The sequence below is a fragment of the Gopherus evgoodei genome, chromosome 15 (assembly GCF_007399415.2).
Source record: "Gopherus evgoodei ecotype Sinaloan lineage chromosome 15, rGopEvg1_v1.p, whole genome shotgun sequence".
Taxonomy (NCBI): Eukaryota; Metazoa; Chordata; order Testudines; family Testudinidae; genus Gopherus; species Gopherus evgoodei.
In genome coordinates, this window is record NC_044336.1 from 21,771,390 (window position 1) to 21,795,859 (window position 24,470).

General features: G+C 41.4%; 1 protein-coding gene across 5 annotated transcripts in view; it reads right to left on the reverse strand.

The window, feature by feature from the left end:
- The window catches only part of PITPNC1 (phosphatidylinositol transfer protein cytoplasmic 1), a 203,251-nt gene that overhangs the window by 44,342 nt on the left and 134,439 nt on the right, over positions 1-24,470 (reverse strand). For 4 of the 5 annotated variants that reach the window (XM_030533986.1, XM_030533990.1, XM_030533988.1 and 1 more), the window contains one exon: positions 19,551-19,622. The exons of the other annotated variant lie outside the window; for it this stretch is intronic. In XM_030533986.1, coding sequence (XP_030389846.1) covers positions 19,551-19,622 — 72 coding nt within the window. The remainder of the gene's footprint in view (positions 1-19,550; positions 19,623-24,470) is intronic. 5 annotated transcript variants of the gene reach the window in all.

The window sequence follows — 24,470 nt, forward strand, 5'->3', positions numbered from 1 at the left end:
AACCTTGCATTAATGGAAAAATAAAAAAAGATTATGGGCACAATCCTCATCTCCAATCTGGCCCCTTTATGTTGGGTGAAAGAGCCAGAGCAGTATAAAGGGGTTCGATAAGCCATGATCTCGCCAAGGGAGATTCCCCCAGCACAGGAATGGCAGAATCCAGACAGGCCCTCTTCTGCAGCATTGTAGAGATTCTGAACAGCGCTATGGCCCCCAAGCTGCTGTCACTGAGGCCCCCAGAGCAGCTCAGGATCAGGAGGGTACAAAGGTGGCTTAAAACCATCTTAGCCCCCTCTCCCGCTGAGCTCTGTTTTCTGTGCTGTGCCTCTTAGGAACTCAGGAGACAACCTCTCCCTATGTGACTGTGATTTTAGTTAACTCTTCAGGTCCTCAAGCTTTTATGGAGGCTTTCCTTAAAATTGCTGTTTAAATATAAATAAAGTAATTGAATCTTATTATAAGGCCGCATGCTAGGAAATTAACTAGAGATAATGATAGTCGCCTGGACTATGACAGAATGGTGATAATTGGCAAACTGAGGGATTAAATATTTCCCTACATTTCATTTCAAGCAGATCCTCTTCCAACAAGCAGCAATCATGTTGTTGGCCTCAGTGCCTGATGACAATTCCCTCCACCAGCAAATAATCTTGGTGGTATATCAGACTCCGATCTTAATAACATGCATATTTTAGTGCAAGCTAAACCCAAATTGATGAGTTCTCTTTTACAAGGCCTTACTACCCCTTACAATTCTAAGATGGAGAACAGAATTTTACTACGCTTAAGCAGGAATAGGCATTCCTGTTATGGTACTTTTGGAAAACTCCGCTTTGCCCTGAAAGTTAAATAAACTCAGAAAGCTCCTGGCTATGGTTTAAGCCCTGCTTGCCTGATTCATTTGAATAATCCCACTCAAATCAATTATATAGCATAGAGTGCGCAGGATTTATCCCTTAAAGACTCAGTCCTGGGGCAATTTCCTGCAAGTCCTCCCCATGCAACTGGCACAGACACTCAGGAGTTTGCTAGAGCCCAAGTGTTTGGAGATGTGATATGCCAGTCATCATTACCAATAGGATGGCTCAGTTCAAGTAAATTGTGTGTGATATGCCCTAGGGGTGGGAGCAGAGGGTCGGGAGAAATTATACAGATTGAATTAAACAGCATCCATTTCATTTACAGCAAGTGATAATGCAAACTAATCAACCGTAGGGGGAAAAGGGCAAATACACTCCCTGGTTGGGAAACTACTGAAGGATTAGGGGCAGGAGCCAGATCATTTTAAAGGCAAGGAAATTACTATAATTTTCCCCTAAAAATAAACGGATGCTGAATTCTTTTCTAGACTGTAAGGCAGTGTTTCTCTTAGAATAAGGTGACCAGATGAGAAACGTGAAATATTGGGGTGCGGGTGCCGGCGAAGCAAAAAAACAAACAACAAAAAAACCCATGAGCTGGCGGCGGAGGAAAAAAACCAAAACAAAAGCAAAAAACACCAAGAGCCACCAGAGCATAGGAAGAATTGGTGGGGGCTGAGCAACCACCGGCAGCTCGACGCCCCGCCCCCCCGCACCAGCTTGCCTCCGCTCTGCCTCCTGCCACGTCCTGATTCTCCCCCGTCCCTCCAGCACTTGCGCTGCCATACAGCTGATTCGCACAAGCCTGGGAGGGAGGGGGGAGGAAGAGGAATGCGGCGTGCTTGGGGAAGAGGTGGGGCCAAGGCGGGGATTTAGGGAGGGATCCAATGGGACAGTGAGGGGGCGGGGCAAGGGTGAGAATTTGGGGAGGGATCCAATGGGGGAGGGAGGGGGCAGAATCAGTGTGGAGTTGGGGCGTGAGCCCCCTCCACCTGTGTTCCGGAGGGCAAAATATCAGGACAATTCGTGTCTCGACTGAACATTGGTCGGGATGCAGGACAAACAAGTAAATATTGGGACAATCCCAATAAAATCAGGTCTGGTCACCCTATCTTAGAAAGGGAAGAACCCAGGATCTACTATGCTGTATGAGTGACACTCATTCCTTTGCAGGGAGGCCTGTATAAGGCCAACACAGCACTTAAGTCCCATTTAAGATCTCAATTTAAGTGGGATTTAAGTGGTGCACTGGCCCTGTTCTAGACCTCTGCACAGAGTGAATTTCACCTTATATAACTATAGCCTACACCATATAGGAGCACGAGAGAACAACTTTTAGCTATTGTAGATTGCATTTTCATAGATTCAGAGGCACCAAACGTGCAACACTTAGGGTAGGTCTATACTACCCGCCGATCCGACGGGTAGTGATTGATCTATCGGGGATCGATTTATCGTGTCTAGTGTAGACACGATAAATCGATCCCCGATCGCTCTGTTGACTCCTGTACTCCACCATGGCGAGAGGTGGAAGCAGAGTCGGCGGGGGAGCAGCGGCAGTTGATCCTGCGTTGTGAGGATGCAAGGTAAGTCCACCTAAGATATGCCGACTTCAGCTACATTATTCTCATAGCTGAAGTTGTGTATCTTAGGTCAGTCACCACCCCCAGTGTAGACCAGGATTTAGGGCCTGATTTTCAGATGTGCTAAGCAGCTGTAATATCCGATGGAGTCAATGGGAGCTGTGGCTGTTCAGCACATCTGTAAATAAGGCCCATGGTATCTCAGGTTGGGCACTCAAAAAATGAGGCACCCAAAATTAGTGGCCACAGTTGAAAAATTAGGCCTTGAAGTTTATGAAAAACTCGGAGCCCTTGGAAGGGAAAATACTACAAGCATGATGGTGTGCACATCGGTCTCGACAAGACAGCTACATTTGCACGTCTTTCCATTCCTGTTTTCATTCATTTATAACTTTCTCCGTTCAGGCTGAAATATTGCAGGCCTCATATCTGCCTGAACTTTTTCTTTTTTTTTAAGTTTGAGCAAAAGCAGTTCCACAGTTTTTTAATATGAGGAGCACAAAAAATAAACGTATTCCCCGTTAGGAAAAGAAATCTTGCAGAACACAAGTTCTAGTACCAAAATGGATCAGGAAAAAAAACAGAAATTGGGCTGAGATAATTAGTGTGAGTGAGCACTCCAGTGAAAACTGGCTTTTGATTTGATCAATTAATAATGCACTGAAAATCATAGAATATTAGGGTTGGAAGGGACCTCAAGAGATCATCTAGTCCAACCCCCTGCTTAAAGCAGGACCAATCCCCAAATCCCTAAGTGGCCCCCTCAAGGATTGAACTCACAACCCTAGGTTTAGCAGGGCAATGCTCAAACCACTGAGCTATCCCTCCCCCCACCCAAATGACTCTCTTTGCATTCACAATACATTTTACGCAGAGTTTTTTTGCTCATAAAGTGTACACGAAGGAAGGATGCATTGTATCTGTCTGCATGGCTCGCTTAGTTATGCTTATTTGTATTATAACAGAGCTTAACGTTTTCATTGTGCTGGGTGTCATACATAAACATAGTAAGACACAGCCCCATGTCATGAAGATCTTGTCATCTAAACAGTCATGGCAAAGGGTGGGAAGGGAAATAGAGGCACAGAGAAACAAAGTGACTTGCCCAGGGTCACACAGCAGGCTGCTGAAAGAGTCAGGAATAGAACTCCTGATTATTGGTCTACTGCTCTACCCACTGGACCATACTGTGCAGTAAAAATGCTGTGAGGGTGCATGGTGAATGTCTGCAGGTGCCCTGGCCTCATTATCTGTGCACCTAGAAATGTTAGAGCTGAACAGCTCATATGTTTGCAACATAGAAGCTCCTGCCTCCGGATCTCATAAGATGTGGGATGGGCTGTTTTGGTGCTAACTAGGTTCTCTTTCTAAGATATGTATTTTCATAGAACATCAGGGTTGGAAGGGACTTCAGGACGTCATCTAGTCCAACCCCCTGCTCGCTCAAAGCGAGACCAATCCCCAGACAGATTTTATTCTCAGCCATGACATTTCTCCTCAGTCAGCAGCACCACCTTCCTTTAGTGTACTTCAAGGGATGAGACAGTTAACTACAAAGCTAATTCAGCTGAAAATGTAGGTGGCCTGTATGTGTCAGCTAATTTCCACCAACCATGTGTTACGCTTTATCTGTAGTACATTGTGTAAGATGGTTTACTGGTTATAAATAACTTATGAGGACTCTAAAGCACACACAAAAAAGTACAAATTACTACAAGATGCGATGACAGGATTTCTAAGGCAGCAGGAAAAAAGTATAATATGCTGTATTACATGAGTAATAATAGATGATCATTGGCTGTGATGGATAAAACAAGTGGGCAGTGTTAAGGTTACTAGCTTTTGAGTGCTTCTTTGTGCAACCATAACATTCTCTTAATGTAAGTGTTTTCAAAGGAATAATAATTATTGTTGTTAAAAAGTTGCTCTGTGAAGTGTCAAACATGGCATTATAAGTGTTCTGCAGCCAATGTTTCCTCAGGCTCAGAGAATGAGTGTATCAGGGCCTCTCTCTTACTGTATTACCAGCCATGTCTCCTTACAGCCAATTACTGGCTCTGCTTCCTACCCATGACACAAAAAAATGGGCACAGGCCCAAACCACTTAAGAATTGCAGAAGATTGTATCTAGTGTCTACTATTGAAAAAGAAGGGAACAAGTCGTACCATCCTCATGCAGCAGTTGGTTTTGCTCTGCCTGCGAGTATTGTTTTTTTAAATATATTCTAAAACAATGTGCGCTAACTACCCTCACGAGGCTCACTTGCTCTAGCTATGTGCTAAAGTACCAACAAGCAAGCTAGCTTCCGTATATGTATTTTCAAGATGTTCTTCACAATTACCACTCCCCCCACCTCTTCTGAATCCTTATGAAGATTATTGAATTAGCAGCACTTACCAAAATGTAATGAGGGCCAACCCCTGGCTTTGACCTGGGATTTGATCCCTGACTCTGCCTCCGATCCCCTGCTTTGGTTTCTGACTCCCAACTCTGATCACTAGGCCTGACTGCCCTTGTCCTGATGTTCACATCCATAAAACCAGGTCCCCATAATGGAGACGGGATTCCAGCCCCGTACAATAGGTTCAATATTTTAAAACTACAAAGGGGTCACTATTTGGATAACTGTGCAGAGGGCAACGGACCTGCTGGCACTGATGTTGGGACCTAACCTCCATAGGTTTATAAAGAAGTAAGCCCACTGGCTGGGCAGATTTTCCCTTAAACCAGGGTCCCTCTGCAGTTGCAGATTCATCAGTCTGTTGTAACCAGCCCTGCCATAGAACTTTCCTCCCTGAAATACAACATTTGGGGGGGATTTTCGCTGTAATTGGCACTCTTTCTTCATTTCCCAGGGCGGTGATTCCTTAGCAACTGCTAGAATGGAAAATTTCTTCTTTATTTATTCAGATACTCTGGTTACAGAATCCTTTTCATGGCTCAACATTTGTTATTGTTTTTCGTGTTCCTTGGAATAGGAACAGCAAGTGCTTTGATAATGGGATTGAATAGGTAGTGTGTTTTGCTGAAGCGTCTCCAGAGCCTTTGTATCTGCTGAAATTTTGCCATTTTGTTTTCTTTCTTTTTTATTTTAACATTTTTAGGTGAATTTAGTACTTGAGGAAGGAGCCAGATTCAGAATTTTGAAGGCTCAAGTCTCCTATTCATCCAGAAAACAAGCATAGCTGCCTGCCAACTCTGTAGCAGAAGGACCACTTCTACGGGATATTTAATTTCTATGGCCAGCTTAGTCCTAACCCCTTTCCTGAGACCACTAACATACATCAATTAGCACTGGTTGGTGTGGTGGATTTTGTGATGTGGGTTCCTGTCCATTAGGAAATGAACTGAGACCACAAACTACTTTCACATAGATTTACAAGCAGCCAGACTAATGGCTGTGAGCTGAGCTAGAATTGAACGAATGCCCTAGATGTAAAAAACTCCCTTTCTAATAGCAAATATATTGAGCTATTTCCTAGCTTGCTATTTTGTAACTTCTTACACTAAGAAGAACCTAACTGATTCATCACTACTATCCTTATGCCTGCTACAGCAAGAGCACCCTTGAACAACTACATACTCCTCTTTCTAAAGCAATGAAAATCCACCCCAGCCATACTGAAGCTACACCAACACACCTCTCCTGATTCTTCGCACTTGGGCTTGGTCCTATGCGTATGTTTGCTCTGCAAACAGACCTTCCATTGATCTGAATGAGAGCCTGTACCCAGAAAGCATAAACCTAAAATGAGGCCACACAGATTTTTAGAATACCAGCTAAATGAGTGCTTGTTAACACTCAACAAATGCTGTTATACGGGTGTATGAGGAGAATGAAGATTGCTAGGCTGGTTTTGACCCTGGGAATCTCTCATACCCCAATGGAGTGCATTGCCAACACGTATGTGAGCCTTGAATAAGTCTGAATATGGAACTGGAGGTATGCTGATTTGTGTTTGTAGTGCATCCTTTATCACAGCCTGCCACTCCAACAGCACACACAAACTATTAATACCTGATTGTATCAAGAGTCAAAACAATCCCATTCCTCTCTATATAAACCACCAGGTTTTTGTTTTTTTCAGGTGCCCATTAGGTGATTAGATAGTCGGTTTAATTAAAAAACCTCACCATTTTAAAATAGTATTCTAATTTTTTGCTTGTGAATTTCCTTTCTAAAACCTTGACAACCAGCTATTTGCTGGTCACCACTCCCACATCCTGGTTATTTTCATTAGAACTACGTTTCACCAAGATGTCCAGAATACGCCTATTGATCTATAGAAGTCCCTGAACATCCCCAGGCAATTCAGAAGTAAGCCTGTAAGGAAAATGGTGGAGGGGGAGAGAATGTTTAACTGGAGAATTAAAAATTTTATGAAACAAAACCCAAGACAGTGGGGTTTATTTTGGTACATTGAGGAAAGATATTTGTTTATGTATAAATAGTGGTGTAACATTGCAAAAAGGATTGTAAATATGAGCATTTTATATTTTATTAAAAATCTGGCACAAAGCCTACACTCTAACTTGTGATTTCACTCTCCTTGGATTGGCATAAAGCCAGAACTGTTGGCTAATTTCCAATTTAATACCACAGCATCGGACAGCAGCTTGTGTCAGCATTTCCATTATAAACCTCTGTTTTCTGAGGTTTGTAATTTGGCTTTAAAAAAGGTTGGTTAACCCAAGCCCAAATTTTACAATAATAAAAAAAAAAATCTCTTTAATTTGCTTGAATGGGAATTTTGCCTGAGTAGAGACTGCAGGATTTGGTTTATGTTGCAATACCTGTTCACCCAGAATAATTATCTACCTGGACACATTGCACCATAGCCATCAATGTCTTTAAGCAGGGGCAGCCCCATTTAAGACCATGAAATTGCACCTATTTATACCAGTTGTAAATCTGGCCCATTGAAAATGAGCGACAACCTTGTCTGCCATGGTGTGAACTTCAAAAGGTAGTTGTATATTTATAACCTTCCTCTCCCCTTTTTAGCTCTGTGTCAAGCCCCACTATTAGTCCCCTCATATGAAGTGTAGTTTTTTAGATTTGTCCTGGGGTGAAGAAGGATAATTTTTACAAACAGTGCACCACTACTGAGCAGTGATTAGTTTTTGAATGCCATCACATCTGTATGCAGGACCAGGTCCTGGACTTGCCGTGCACGGCCTCTCTACTATTTGCTGAAGTTTTAGAAGTTAGAGGTAAGATGATTTTGTTTGGTTAATAGCCGTCTGTCATAATGGGCTCAATTCTGTTTTCCATGAAGTCTGTGCATGCGCATGGGACTGACTATTTGTAAAGGCGTTCAGCACGGGATGCTGGAACTATTTGTATAGTGGGTGCTGAGAGCCATTGAACCAAATCATAAACCCTGTGTATGATGGAAACTACTTCAAGCCACGGGGCGTGGTAGCACCCCTACTTCCAACACCCATGGTTCAGTAAGGTTTGGGCCCTCCATACCGTGTGACTTTGAGCTTAATCTCCCTGCATGTTTGCCTGTGTTTGTCAAAAAAGCCGTTAGGTGGGGCTCTCTTCACAATGAAGAGATTTCATTGCAAACCTGTAGGACACAAGTAAACAGTGCAATTAATATTGCCAAACAATATCAATATAGTACAGATAAAGTTGTCCCTAAAAAGAACCTATTATGTGATTCAGGCACATTTTGCAATGATGTAATAAGAGGTGCTCATAATTAGCATATTTCTATTTTATAAAGGTGTATCAAGGCTAAATTAGAGTACAACTGAACGCTCTCTATTAAAGTCAGCATGTTTTGTGGCACAACTTCCCTTCAACAGAAATGAACAGACGTTCACTCTAGCCAGAGTTCCATTTCAGGATTTAGTGGAACTGCGCTATATCAGGTTTTGCGATAACTAGGTTCCACTTTACTAAGTAAGAGAGCAACCAAAAAACTAAAAATAAAAGAGCAGAACCAGAAACAGCTTTGCTTGTCACTCTTGTATTTCAGGTAATACCTACAACTTAATTTTACTCCAGCTGCATGTTTCTTTATGTGGCAACAGACACTGCAAAGTTGCACATTAAAGAGGAAGGAGCATATTTTTTGAAGCATGATGTAACACTGTACATTCAATCACTTCCCAGGTCTGCAGTATCAGAACTATAAGTTGGAAAAGATTTTCTAACTTTAAATGATGACACTCCACTGTTCTGAGGCTAAATATCATGCAATATCTGCCTACTAGCCACCTATTTTTAGCATGTTCTGACTATTAATTTTTCAAACAATACTGCGCTAATTTATCGAACCATACTGTTGTTATTCTTCTGCATCAAGGTTATGTGCACAATAGCGTCACCTCTGTGCTTTAATTTGAAAAATGCTCAATTCTGAAACAAGGTGGGTGAGGTAATATCTTTTGTAGGACCAAAATTCTGTTGATGACACTGCATTCTGTTGGAGAGTGAAGAGCACATTGGAGGTGTATTCTTCTCTCGGTCCACATTTATGCTTGTAGCTCCTACTGCAACAGCGTTATTCAGTTATACACACAAAACGTGGCCCATTGTGAAGATACCACATCCTGTTATTTTTAAAGATGAGTATGCCTCTAAATCTTTGCAACTGTCTTGTATTGCCGTTAAGAGGATGTATGTACAGTATTCTTGCTAATAAACGCTCCACACCTTTCTAACAAAAGAAAGCGTATCCTGTTCTATTATGCCACATATGAAAAACTTTCATAGTAATCTTCAATGTAACAGACCAGTCATATTCTTAAGGGCATAAGTTTTATACTACAAGCAGCAGAGGGTGGCAAGAGATTTATAAATAATTCTTTTTTATTGTGACAACTGTTCAATTATTTTTAAGTTCTGTACCTTTTGCTTCCCACTATCACCAACCAGGCAGTAAAATTCAGTGACCAAGTATCAGGAGAAATGTATTCTTGAATAAAAAGAGAAGTCTGTCAAAGATAATGAGAATTCTGCAACCAATATGAAAAGCCCAAGGAAAGTGAAATGTGTATCTGCAACTGAATCGTTAATTTTAATAGCATCTGCCTACACTGAACCTACAACTACAGTTTGCCCTAGCCTACAATAACTTTCACCTGGCCCAGAAAGTGTGTGGCATGCAGATCTAGCTTAAAAACAGCTCTTTGCTAGCTATGCATGGCACACTCTTTCCTTCCCTTTATATATTTTTATTACCATTTAATGCTGGTGTATATTTATAACGAGGTTAATATCAGCTTTGAACCCACCCACAAAGGGACTCGTGTAGCTGTCTGACATAGCTTTGGTAGATAGCAAAGATGTGCAGACAAACAATGAGAAGTATACATCTGAAAGGATCAATAATTCTGTTTTCTTTGCATGTGTGCGTGGGTGCGCATGTGAGAATGTTAAGACATCTGATTCATGCTTGAAACATCCACTTGCTATAATTTGACTTGTATTCGGGAGAGAACATATTAACTTCAGATTACAACAGCCTAACTATTACATATAGCTGTGTACAGACCTGTCACTGAAGGTCTGTGTAAAAAAAGGTGAAACATTTTGTTCTTGAAAACTTGTAATGTTGTTCTAGACCAAGATTTAATTCATTTATATACACTCCTTGGACAGCCTGTAAGAAACGGATGCAATATAAATTGACTTTTAATAAATGGATTATGGAGGTGGAGATGATTTAATGGCTTAATATTATTTCAGCAGAATTGATACAGGTCTCAGCAAAGCAAAGAATTCACTCTGCCATTGCTTCTAAAACACAAAGCTCCTTTACAAATAAGGGAGCAGACAGATGTGGCTCCCCCATAGCCTCTGTGGTGCACAACAACGAGAGATGTGTGAAATAGGTAACATATTTTGCATGAAAGATTTTGCCATTTCACTTTGGGTGGCTTTGTGCGGGTTTGATTTTTCAGTGACATTTTACAAAAAGGTTATTTTTGTACTGAAAAATTCAGAAAATCCAAACTTTCCTGGCTCATTTTTGAGTGACAAATTGGTGGACTGTGGAATTTTTTGCCGAGATGGGCCCATTTTCTCATTCGTAGTGAAATGTGAAAAGATTTCTCAGATTTTGAGTAATTTTGCCTTTGTATTTTTTGCAGGTATTTTGTTCATCACTGTTAATACTTGAAAAATTTCCTATAGATTAAATGCCCCAGGACATCATATCAGCAATGATAACCTTGTTCCATTCAGACTATCTTCAAAATGGAAACTTCAGTAAAGACAAATATATAGTCCATTTTGAAATTAGATGGGTAACTTATGCTAGTCAGGCCCTGTTACTTCAAGGGCAGAGTAGTCCCAGCCACAATTTGTTCTCTTATCTCTTACTCCCTTTGCAGGTTGGTAGGGCAGCTATAATTCCTGTCAAAGTTCTATAAGCGAAACTGCTGTGAGAGGTGGGGCTCTAGGTGCTGGGGGAGAAGCTTAAGCAGCAACCTTGGCCATACCCTCTTTCCAGCCGCTCATCCACTTTTGGGGCTGTACTGACTCTTTACACCTCTAGCCCCACCAAACTGAGGTTGCAGCTGCCTTGTGCTACTGTAATCTTATCTGCTGGTGGAGTTTGCACCACGACAGGGTACACTGATGTTAACCTATGTAACCCTAGAATAAATTAGGCCCCAAATCCTATTTTCCCAGTTTGCCTAAATCAAATAAAATCAAATAATATTTAGATATACCTCCTATTCACTTTATTCAGGAATATTTTGACTGAGCTAACTAAAGGCATTGTCTCTAAGATCCATATGCTTTTGTACATATAAATACCTCAGCGATCTGATTGACCCTGATCCTACCAGTTTTAAATAAGAAAATATGATGATGATGATGATGATGATGATGATGATGATTGGGGGAAGAACAAGTGTCAAATATTTTCCCTGGACTTTTTTTATTCTCTTCCTTGGCTGTCATGATGTCACTGCTCCTTTACCATGAGGGCCCATCCAGCTGTCCTTAAAGAGAATCTATCACCACATGAACTCTAAAAACGTAAGCAAACCTTATGGATATCTGTGTCAGAGCTAAGTGCCTGAGGAAATGTGTGTCATTCCCTGAATGTTCACTTACCACATCACTTTTTATTGACAGAGCAGGAGCAAGGGGCATGCTTAAACGAATACTCATCCCCACACAAAGAGTTCAACTCATGTCAACTCTTCTAAGAAGCAAAAGCCCTTAGGGGGAGTGTCCCAAGTTCTGACATATCAGTTATTCAAACCTGGAGAATCCACTCCACTTATTGGATTTACAGGATTCAGGAGTGGACAGCAACCACCGTCATTTCCCTCAGACTAAAATTGCTTAAGGTCAATCAATATCTTCAAACATATGTCCCATTCGGAGAGATCATGTGCTAACCCAAGGCACAAAATGGAGTGGATATGATCATCTGTTAGAAAGAACTAATTGTTACCATCAGAGTCAATGAGAACTCTATCTCCAAATGAAGAATTTGGCTCAAAGGGGTTTTTTATGTGCACAGAAAATATTTCCTGTACTATATCAGATGAAGGGCTGGGAGAAGACAAGGAATCCATTTCAATTTTGGTTTGATGAAATCCTCTACCAAAGCAGAAAGACATCTAGACCTTCAGAAACTAAGGTTTTGCATTTTATCTATCTATTGTTTAGGCCTGTCACAGGGCAGGATTCCCCCTCACTCCACACTCCTTACTGCATATAGTCCTCATGTACATCACTGACAAGTCTAACACCAAATGCTTCATTTACAGTGTGCTACACAAGTCCTTGTTCCCCCACAACATAAGGCTTTTGCCTTCTCCCTAGCCACAGGGCAGGGAGAGATTTCACCTCCCTGAGATCCTGGACATCTCTGGCCCTTCCTTCTGCTCTCTCTTTTAACTGTCCTCAGCTGAATCTCCTTGTTGACTGGTATTTAATTATCATATCACTTGGTACTTAATTATCTCATCACTTTCGCTCATGTGGGGACCCTTATCAAGTACACAGAGAAGTGAGTCAGCCTGAGGCTATTCAAACTCTGTCACAGGTCCCCATCACCACAGTATCTTTGTTGTGCCTCATAATCTTTCATATATTTATCCTCACAACACGCCTGTGAGGCACAGAAGTATCATCCCCATTTTACAGATAGACAACTGAGGCACAGAGAGATTACCCAAGATCATGTGGAAAGATTGTGGCAGAGCAAGGATTTGAACCATGATCTCCAAAGTTCTCGGCTAGTGCTCAAACCACTGGGCCCTCCTTCTGTATAATGAGAGGCAAGCTGTGCAATTCCCTATTTATATTTATTTTGGCATGGGGGAACGGAGGGTGGAGAAAACAGCGTGTTTACCTTAAGAGTCTCTGAGATGGAGTCCCCTCACTGTCTGAAATATCAGAACAATATAGCTGGCCTTAATGACTGTAAATTAAGTGACAAACATCAGAAGAGGATTGAAGAAAATTATCATTTTACGGCCCAAAGCTGATAAATCCAGTCACAATACTTAATATTTATACCTACTTTACAGTTCACAGACCTGGTATATTATCATCTTTTCAGTGTCTAACTCTGGCTCTATCTCTTTTGAAGTGTAAATGAGAGGACCGTCAAGACGACGTTTCAAGACATCTTTCTTACAGGGATTGCTATTTATTAAGGTAAATCACAGCTATTGTAGACAGCTGCTTTACTAATCTGAATTTGAAAACAGAACTATAAAAACCAAAGCCTGTAGAACTCCTGGCTACAAATAAAATAAATGCTTTCTTTTTTTTCCTGTAATCCTCCATTATAGGCTATTTAAGGACTAGACAATTGAGTTTGAATAAACATAGTTTTTTTCATTTTTAGGGTGTCTGCTTTTTAAAATTCAAGCACACTCTCAGTTCATAAATTAAATGTAGTGTACATTCTTATGTGCAGCACTTTAGAAATAGCCTAGCAAATACTTTATCATTTGGCTGTCCTATAAATATCATTATATTGTAAGGACCAATGATCATTGCAAGTCTGGATGACTTTTATAATAACAAATCTACAGTACATGTGGTCCTCCTTGGATGGATCCTATTACCAGCTGGAGGACTGCGGCGGATACTATTTGTGACCGACAGCTAAACTGTGTCTGGCCACAATCCCCAAAAAGGACAAAATAAACAAAGTCTCAGTATCTGTGGCGGGAACGGAGCAGAATTTGGGGAGTACTGATTGGGAAAATCCAGACTACTCTCTACTTAACCTTTTCTGGAGTGAAATTTATCTAATATGAGATAATAAATGCTGAATGGGTACAGGACTAAAGGAAGAAACAAATATCTGCCTGTACTAAGAAGTGAAGTCAACAATTAATGAACACATGCCTTTTCATGGAGGCCAGGACAATCCAATCATACAGAGCAAGCAGCAAGTCATACCACTCATACCTGTGAATTTATACCATTTAAGGCATTAGAAAACTTTCAAAATTCCCTTCCATCATATCTGTTATTAACCAATGCAGAGCGGGAATTCAAAATAAGGCTTTTATATATGCACATAGCAATCTCTTATTTTGCTGATTTTATCTTATGGACAAAATAAAAATGAAATATGCACATTATGCATTATTTTTCATGCAATCAGTGAGAAAAGATGGAACTCAGAGAGACAGGCCTGTACTTGTATCATCTGTCAATGTTCATGAATGGAGCCCTTATTGTAGGCATTGTTATTGTTATTGTTATTATTATTAATATTAATATTAATATTAGGAGTCCCAGTCATGAAGTAGGACCTCATTGCACTAGATGATGTAGAGATATATTTCCTCTCTTCCCAGCAGGGTCTTTTCTGTTTTGTTTTCTGCCTCAGAAAAGCTAAAAGCAGCAGATGTTGCAGTTGACTTAAAGACACATGAGGGAGGCAATATTTGTGATGAGTTGAGAGATGCCAATTTGGGGCTATTCATATTTTATAAGACATTCACATTTAAAAAAAAATATTACCTTCTAATTTAAAATAAAAATTCTACTTTCTAAAACGACCCTTAAGGAGCAATGCTGAATGGCTTGCCTCATTAGCCCAGTTTCAAATACCATTAATGATCCCGTAAAACTACAGCAGAACAGTGACAATATTTGCTGTACTAACATGTTCATCCAACATTGACTCTGTTTTTCCAAAGGGAGAGTTGCCATGTGAACAGCTAGTTACTTCAGCTGTGCTGTAGCACTAGAAATCACAAGTGGCTGGATTTATGGTACTGCACCACTATCATGTATGCAAGCCTCATTAGTGTGTTATCTAAATAAGGAGCTTCAATCTCCACTGCTTTGCCCTTTATGTCATCGTTTACAACTTGTGCAAAGCAAATGCAAAGCTACAGAATGGTACCATTTTACTCCCATTTTTCACAAAGGTAAATGATCATTAGGGCTGCAGATTTTTTATCCAAGATAATGGAGCATAATGGTAAGTCATGGGTTTTGTGATTTCTGATTTAAAAATACCATGACACATCAGGAGGCGGCCCACAGCAGTGGCGCCTGCAACTCCTGCCTTGCAGGGCTGGGCTCTGTTCCCCACTCTGGAGCATGGGGTTACAGTGCTGCTCAGGTTTGGCCTGGCTCCCCTCTTCACGACGACAGAGGAGCAGCTGGGCCAAACCTAAGCAGTGCTGTGACACCCATGCACCAGGTCACAGTTCAACACACTCACATTTGCCCAACCCCGCATTCTGTCAAGACCCCATGTGCTAAGCTGCAATGTCTGGAGCAGAGAGGCAGCTCCAGCCCGTCACCCAGAACTGGAGCCGCAGGAGCTGCCACTGCCAGGTAAGTTTATTAAAATCATGGACACAAAGACAAGTCACAGACAAATGGGAAAACCACAGTATCCATTATATTTTTCCCACTGTGACAAACCTGCCACCCTGATGATGACACAAGGTGTAAGGCAGAGGAGAATTGGGTCCTGGGTACAATTTAATTACAGTTCTTGTTAATATTGTTGTCTTTGATTAGTTTCTGCTTTCAAGACTATTAGCTTTATTTTAAGAAGAAAAGTCAGGAAGACATTTATATCTAGATGGGTTACTGGAATTAGACCGAATGCTACCAGATAATGCATCATGTTAAGTGAAGAAGGAATATTAATTTACTAGCTCACTAAACAATAACAGGAGCCTGAAAGCACTTACGTTGCTTTCATCCACTAATCAATATAATTATCTTTAGCTTTCTTCAATTTAATTATTGCTTTTTACAATCAATATCTATTTCATTAAATCACATGCAATTGAAGAAGGGATCAGAGTTCAGAGAATAATTAAAAAAAAAAGATCTGCACAATCTCAAGGAAAGCCTAGAAACAGCCTAGCTAAAGTCACTCATGCATTATTAGGACAATAAATTTATTCCTCATTCTACTCTATTATTAGGCATGATTCAACATACTCTGTACTGAAATGGCAAAATGTATGAAAGCATCTCCTACGGTTAGTTATTTCCACATCAGCGGTTGGCAGTTAAAGTGAAGGGAAATACAGAATATCTTTGAATGCAACCTGATGCTGCTAATTCACCAGAGCACTAGAGGTGAAAATGCTATGGGTACAGTTCAGTTAAAAGTGTATTTGCCTTTTGTCAAAGAGGGCAGGGGAAGGGGTGGAGGAGAAAATACAAAAATATAATTATTTTAACTTGCATATTTAAATGGAGTCAAATGAAAAGTTGAGCACTAAAAGGAAAAATTAGCAAAATTTTTCTTTCTGCTGTTACCTGACTGAGCAAAATTTTTTATATTTAGCCTGAGTCTGGCTGCAAATTTTGCCATAAAAGAATACTTTGACCCCAGTGAAAACTGTGTTTTAAACCTACTCACTTAGTTCTGAGTGCACTAATGCGCCTGGAACCAGGTCCAAAGCCCGTTAAGTCACCGGGAGTCTTTCTACAGACTCCAGTGGGCTTTGAACCAGGTCCTTTATTCTTTTCAACAGCAGAAGGCCCATGTTTATTTAACTTCCATCATTTCAGCACAACACCCAGTTACATCCTCGTCAGTGGTCAGCGTCAAGATTCATGGGTTATAGTCCCAAGATTTGCCCTTGATTTATTGTGTAACACTTGGCAAGTGACTTAACCTTTGCTCCTCAGCTGTAAAATTGACTATAATACCTACCTCAATGGGGAATGTTGTCAGAATTAACCTTTATAAAGAGCTTGATTTCAGCAGTGGTACATCAGTTCACACCAGCTGAGGATCCCACCCATGTCCAGTTTGCCTTAAGTTCACTGATTTGACACTTATTCAGGGCTTGACTCAGTAACATTTTTGCTCCAGAGAGTTGACATCCTGAAAATATTTTGAGCATCCGCTGCTTGGCTAATGAACGGAGTGGAAAACTGACTTTCCAACTTTCCTCATTCCATGCTACCAGTGAAGAGCACGTCTTCTTACTGCCAACTGCCATTGCAGTCTGACTGTGCTAGGACACTATGTGTCCTTCCCATCTGTCACAAATGCTTGATCATAAGCCATGGGCTTTCTCTGAGTTAAGGCCAAAAAGGGGGAGAGAGAATTTAATAACTGTATGAAACTGGACATAGTGGAAGACTAAGACAATTGGCAATGGAATATACAGCCTCTCTCCTTCTAAGTCACTGGTTTGAATCTAGCTCAGGTTAACTAGTGACTAAAAGTTATCATCATCCAATGGTTGCTTGGTGGCCTCAGTACAGTTCTCAGTGGAAAAGTGTCTGCGTCACAAAAGTCACGATTAAAACCAAGACTATAGTTATCTAATGTGCAATTATTATGCACCCATCAACTCAGCAATTTAGCAGGGCTGCTTGACCTATTCTCTCACCACTATAGGAGGTTCCACCAGGTCAGGGTTGGGACAATGTGTGAGTAAATAAAGGATGTCAGTCTCCAGAAATGCCACCCAGCACCCATGTAATTGTAATAGGGTGACCTATGTTGTAGACCCTTTGCAGCCCCTCTCAAATGCACCCCTCGTGACAGGATTTACTTCCTTCAACAAGGGTGGACCCCCACAGTTCAATCACTTTGAATAACTGGGCTGCAGCCACCCTGTTTTCCAACACTGTTAACAAAACCAGCTCAAGTGTATTTTTGGCACTTGCAAGAAACTTTCCTCCAGAAACTTCCCAGCCTGTGTCCAGCAGCTGATTAAAGTGACTGGAAACAGCTTTTTCCAAATAAACATATTGTTTATTCACCCAAAGATTCACAGCAATCAGAGAACTGAGTTAAAATAACAAAAATCTACATGCATCTGGTCTTATCTAAACTTTACCCTTTCCTTGCAAGCCTAGGAAGGTTCACTTAACCCAGAAACCCCCATGGGATAGATAGAGTGACCTCCTTCATTCTCTGCCTCTAGCAGGGTCTCTGTGTCAGTGTCTCTCCTTCAGTTGCTACTGGCCACTTACCTGCTCCTTCTTTAGACAGATACTTTTTAACTGTTTATGGCTCTTTTGATTTCTAGGCTCTGGTCTTGAGGAAACAGCTGTGTAACTTTTGACTGGTGCCTGGGAAGAGAATCTTCCGAATTAATGGCCCAGCCATTGTTCTCTTGAAGTTGTTTACCCAGAGCTGTCTTATCTCTGACCCTTGGTTTGTTTCCTGTTCTTCCTATCAACCCCTTTTAATTCAGCTCCATATAGTCATAGATAATACCAAGCAGGTAAACCGACATACATATAATATAGGTTTCAGAGTAGCAGCCGTGTTAGTCTGTATCCGCAAAAAGAACAGGAGTACTTGTGGCACCTTAGAGACTAACACATTTATTTGAGCATAAGCTTTTGTGAGCTACAGCCCACTTCATCGGATGCATAGAATGGAACATATAGTAAGGAGATATACATACAAATACAGAGAACATGAAAAGGTGGGTGTTGCCCTATCAACTCTCAGAGGATAATTAATTAAGAGAAAAAACTTTTGTAGTGATAATCAAGATAGCCCATTTCAGACAGTTTGACAAGAAGGTGTGAGGACACTTAACATGGGGAAATAGATTCAATGTGTGTAATGGTTCAGCCATTCCCAGTCTCTGTTCAAGCCTACAGGAGAATGTTAGAAGGCATATTAGTCCCAGATTAAGTAGATCCCTTTTCCTTGGGTAAGGTAACAGGGGCAGTTCCAGAACAAGCAGAAACTTGCTGGAACCAACTAAGGCAGGCAGGCTAATTAGGACACCTGGAGCCAATTAAGAAGAAACTGCAAGAATCAGTTAGGACAGGCTGGCTAATCAGGGCACCTGAGTTAAAAAGGACCTCACTTCAGTTTGTAGCGTGCACATGAGGAGCTGGGAGCAAGAGGCACTAGGAGCTGAGAGTGAGAAGACATATTGCTGGAAGACTGAGGAGTACAAGCATTATCAGACACCAGGAGAAAGGTCCTGTGGTGAGGATAAAGAAGGTGTTGGGAGGAGGCCATGGGGAAGTAGCCCAGGGAGTTGTAGCTGTCGCGCAGCTGTACTAGGAGGCACTCTAGACAGCTGCAGTCCACAGAGCCCTGGGCTGGAACCTGGAGTAGAGGGTGGGCCCAGGTTCCCCCCAAATCTCACTACTCCTGGTCAGACACAGGAGGAACTGATCTGGACTGTGGCTTTTACCAAAGGGGAAGGTCTCTGGGCTGTTTCCTGACCCAAATGGTGAATCTCTGAGGTGAGCAAATCCGCCAATAAGTGCAGGACCCATCAAGGTAGAGGAGGAACTTTGTCACGATACATACACACATAATATAGATAGCTCCCTCATTCTACACAATCCTTCATGAGCACTAAATTCACACTCATGAATTATGTTGAGATTAGAGGAGGAGCCTGGAGGTAAGATAAGAGGCACAAATTCTTTATACCATAATGGTTTACATAATTCTTTTGCACGTTGCACAGCCTTCATAGAAATGCAGGGCTGGACCGGGCCCTCAAGAGGTCAGCTAAGTCCATCCCTTCACGCTGATGAGTTGGCTATCCAGGTGCAAAGATTAAGGACTGCTGAGCATTCTTTTTCAGTTTGTAAGCCATGCAAGCCCCAGGAATATTTCATGATTAACAATGCCCTTGCATGGGTTTAAACATTTATTTTTCAAAAGAGATCATACTTACATTGTCATTGCTTCCTTTGTTGTCCTCATATTTTGTTTCTATGTGAATGGAGAATTTAGGCAAAAATGAGCACTGCAAAGAAAGCAAAATGTGTCCGATCAATTAAAAATGTCAGTTGCTTCATCAGGTCACATGTTCAACAAATCCTGTTTTCTAGCAGCTTTCCTATTTTTTCCTGATTATTGCAAAAAATTGAATCAAAATCACTGAAACTCCACAATTGCAAGTTTTTTTTAAATGCTTTTGAAAGGATAAATTGATTCTATCCCAAAGTTGAGCACTAAAACAAAGTTATAACTAAACTGATATTAGTATTGTGGGACAACTAGTTATATCCATTAGTGTTATTTTATACAAAGGCTAGCTTTCTTTCTCTGTGGATTGTTTCATTCAGTCGGTTTCTAAGAGTGCAATTTGCAGTGCTAGACAACACAATTTCCCTTTAGAGACTATTTCAAGCATCTTCTCTTTAGCGTTTCACACTCTTGCTCCCAAATCAGTTTTTTTTCACTATTCTTAAGCAGCCAGGCCTTGTCTACAATGGGGGGGGGGGGCGGGGAAAATGATCTAAGTTACGCAACTTCAGCTATGTGAATAATGTAGCTGAAGTCGACATACTTAGATCTACTTACAGCGGTGTCTTCACTACACTATGGTGAGTACACTGCTGCCGCTCCCCCTTCAACTCTGCCTGTGCCTCTCGCTAAGCTGGGGTACAGGAGTCGACGGGTAAGCACTCGGGGATGGATTTATCACGTCTAGGCTAGACGTGATAAATCGATCCCTGCTGGATTGATCGCTGCCCGCCAATCCAGCCGGTAGTGAAGACATACCTCCAGAGTCGATGGCCAGCAGTCCTTGAATGATTCTAGTTCAGCCACTTTACTATAAAGGCATCAAGTCTTTTCTTGCATTAACTGTCAGTGACACTGACATGCCAGTTCTTTGCAAGACATTTAATTGATGCCCGATGGCAAAGAGTCTTTGAATTGCTTGTGACTATTTCAAATGTTATGTATTGAGGTTACACAATGAAGAAAGTCTTATGCTTCCGTGCTCACGTTGCTACTGGTCCAAATTTGGACTTGATCAGAGTTGATTTTGTTCTTCCAACAGGAAGGGAGGTAGCTTGGAGAGTCAGCTGCTGTGGAGCAAAGCTGAAAGGGGAAGCAGGTTCTTCCGGAGACTAGAGAATTTACTGTTTTCTATTCCCTGGACTATATGAAAAGAAGCCATTGATTGAGCTTCTAATTTTGGCCACAGAACACCTACTATTCATTAGCAGCAGCTGAGCAATAAGCATGGACCACTCAAACCTTTGTGCAAAAAAGAGTGAGATGTTTATGCCAGAACAGGGCCCTTCAATGGATTTACAGAACAATTTTTACCAAACATTTAACACAATACTTACCAGCTATGAAAATATCTAGGCCATGCACTACGCACTTTATTTATGATATTAGTAGTAGACTGGTGATAATGTGGTGCAAGAAAAAAATCAGTGGTGTGTGCAGTGGAGGATGGAACACTTTCAGAGATAGCCCAGTAGGTTCTAATTACCCCTATCTTTGGGGCCATCTGTTACTTGGTATGCACACATCTCAAAAGGCTAGGTGAGTGTATTCATTATTCATAAGCAACCAGATAGAGATGGAGCTAATGCAACGTAGGCTAACAGATCAGAAACCCAGACAATCTTCCAACTTAGGTTTGACCAGAAGAGTCTCAGCTGACCTCAACGTACAGTACATTTTATTCCTGTCCCAGCTCTTCCAATCTGCCAAAAGCATCTCTATTTTATTTCCCCAAATTCTAAAGGCAGCTGCAGAGCTTCAGTCATAACTTCTCAAAGAGGGTCAAGCAAAAGGGTTGTTTTTTCCACATTCTGCATTAAAGATCTACTCAACGTATTATGACTGGGCTGCCCACTTCTGTTGGGCTACACGAACCCTGCCACAGCACAGCGCATGCTCTCATGTGGGGGAAGGCATCAGATTGCCAGGGATGGGTTAGGATTGTGGGAGAGAATTACAGTGAAAAGTTTGCTGGTGCCTACTGGGAAGGCTATTACACATAAAAGCAAGACGACGAAAAGACAGAGCAGATGGACAACACGAGACTCTCAAGATGCTTTGCTGATTAGTTGCTAGCTGGTCTGAGCATGAAAGAGATTTCAATATTTTTTTCAATCCATTACAAACAGTGTTCCTTCCACCTTTATATATGGATGTGAAAGCTGGAAATCCATCAGAGGTACAGACAGATGTCTAAAATGCCTTCGAAAGCAAACGTATATCACAAATACCGAGTTTCATCAGAGAGTTCAATAGCTTATCTCCAAAGTTATCCAGAAAAGAAGATGGAAATATTTGGGACACGTTAAGAATGAAGCCAGAGCATCTGTTGTGGCAGGTGTGCTATTGGGTAGCTAGAGGAACATGTGTAAGGGGCTGACTGAAAGAACTCCTCTGTCAAATAGTACTAAGCTAGGAGTGTGAGGGGGAATATGGGACTTAACAACAGAGAGAACATCCAAAGAGTGGCCCAGGATGGGGAAGGGTTGCAGCATCCTGTTTATGCCCGAAGCAACACTTGATGGTTCCAGAAGGATTCAGCTTATAAACAGTAAAGAACCACAGCATCAAGGGTATGCTTGCTGTTTTACCCTAGCTGTTTTGTGTGCATGGGCAGGTGAATGGTGGATAAAGCAAACTGCTATAGAAAGTAGGCTATATACTGCAGATTTTTTTAAATAAAAAAGAAATAGAGACTCATCACATACATACTGCCGTGCAGAATTTTTGGAACAGCTAGAAAATAAGGTGGCCAAAAAAGCATGTAGAGTTCTACTGCTGCCCATGGCAGCTGTGATTTTTAATAGGATGGCGTGTAGCCTGCAGAGACTACAGGTCTGAGCACGTAATGCTCCAACTAGATTCAAGCTGGAATTTTGCATGCTGAGACTTCTGCCAGGAAGCACCATGTAAGAGACGAGGGCAGTTGCAACTTGTTGCATTTTAGAGATGGCTTCTGGCACGTGTGGTTTTGTGTGGGTGGAGTCTGGGTATGCCTGCCTTTACTCGGGGTCCGTGTTTAGTTTTGAATTATTGGGTTCACTAAAAATTTCACCAATTTTTTTTAAAAAGTGGTTGCTTCATGAGTTGCTAAATGTTTGGAGCATTTGGTAGGAAAACACAGTTGACTGGTGTTCTGCGTGCATCTCTTCAGGCTATAGCTCTGTGTCACCATCTGTTAACGTGTTTTAGACACCAGTTCTTCTGGTCTGAGGGGGCAGATTTAATTCTCTCTTTTATACAACTTTTAAGAAAACAAAACCAAGTAAAGTCAAATCTAGCAAATAGAAGAAGCTGTAGATGAAATATATGAGCAGCCAGTTGGCGGAGAGTCATCAAAGCATGTACTGTCTGAGCAGAGAGATCCAGGTCTGGCCAACTTGAGAAGCCACAAAGCTGATTTCTTAAATTACACAGCACAAGCCTGGTGCTTTGTCCAAAGCCTCAACAGTTATGTAAATGACACTTACCACTCTGGCTCTAATGGCTGCCGACAGTGCAGCTGCTCCCATATCCTCAATTACCCTGCTTGCCACAGGAAGTGGTGCTGCCATCTTAACCTTCATTGCTAGGTTGTCACTGAAAACCCTCTTGTTGGCAGAAGTGGTTTTGTCACATCCACTTTTCTGTTTCTGGTTGCTATGTAGACCCTGCCCGCCAACGATTCCTCTTCCCTTGAATCAGCAAAAGTATCCATGTGCTATGATCTGACTGTCAAGTCCCTGGGGGTGTTGGATGGAACATATTTTCCACAATATAAATCTTTTTTCTTCATTTATTGAAACTGTTGCCGTTGGGTACATCTACATTGCAATCATCCTATGATTGCAGCTCGTATAGATGTAGGTACAGATTAAAGCTAGCTTGGGTATATCCACTGGAGCTGCAATCACACCCCAGGACTTCAGTGTAGATATGCCCCTGAAATCACTGCAACCTCACAATTAATAGAGGATAGCAATCAAAATCATTCTCTCTGCCTTAGTGGGCTAAAGCAAAGCTGCAGGTTCGGTACAATTATGACTCCTGAATAAACACAGGTAACTGATAGGATTTTTAAATATATAGATATATGGGATATGACCCTATTTTATATAACAGTATTGGATAAATCAGGCGACACCATAGCAAGCTTCTTAGTAAATGGCAAACCCCAAATTTAAGTCCTGCATAAGTGATGCTTTGGTCTTCTGCCCAAGGGCAAAATTCACCTCAAGTATTTTAAAAGTCAGCTGTGATAGGGGCCTAGGGAATGCTTACTGCTGTGTATACAGACTGATTCTTGTTATGACATGTCTGTTTAGATGATAATTTCCACAACATCATTGCAGTTTGGAAAAAAGTCCATATCAGTTTTCACTTTTCCTCTCTACCCATAGGTATCAGATATTCTGAGCTAAGCAGTTGTCTGTCAGCAATGAGGCAGATCAGGATGCTTCTTAACACAGAGCCCAGCCATTTTACATGCTATGCTCCAGAATGAATTGGCCCATCTTGCAGCAGCTTGACAAGCCACTACTTTAATGAGGTGGTTGTTTCCTGTGCTCCAGAGTCTAGACTCTCTTTAAAGTCCAACCCCCAGGATACAAAGAAAAATTTCCAAAATACTATTTATATGTAACTAATGGGAGTGATGCTCTGCCTGAGTTTGCACACAGCCTGAAACATTAGCTATGAAAGGTGTGACCTCCTCCCACTCATTTCAATGGGGCAGTAACTCTGCAGCCTACTGATTGTCCTTTAAGGGTGGTATTTTTAAAATGCTCAGTGTTGGCCTAACTCTGCCCCCATCCAAGTCAATGGCAGTCTTCTTGATTTCAGTGGGAGCAGAGTTAGGCCAACACTG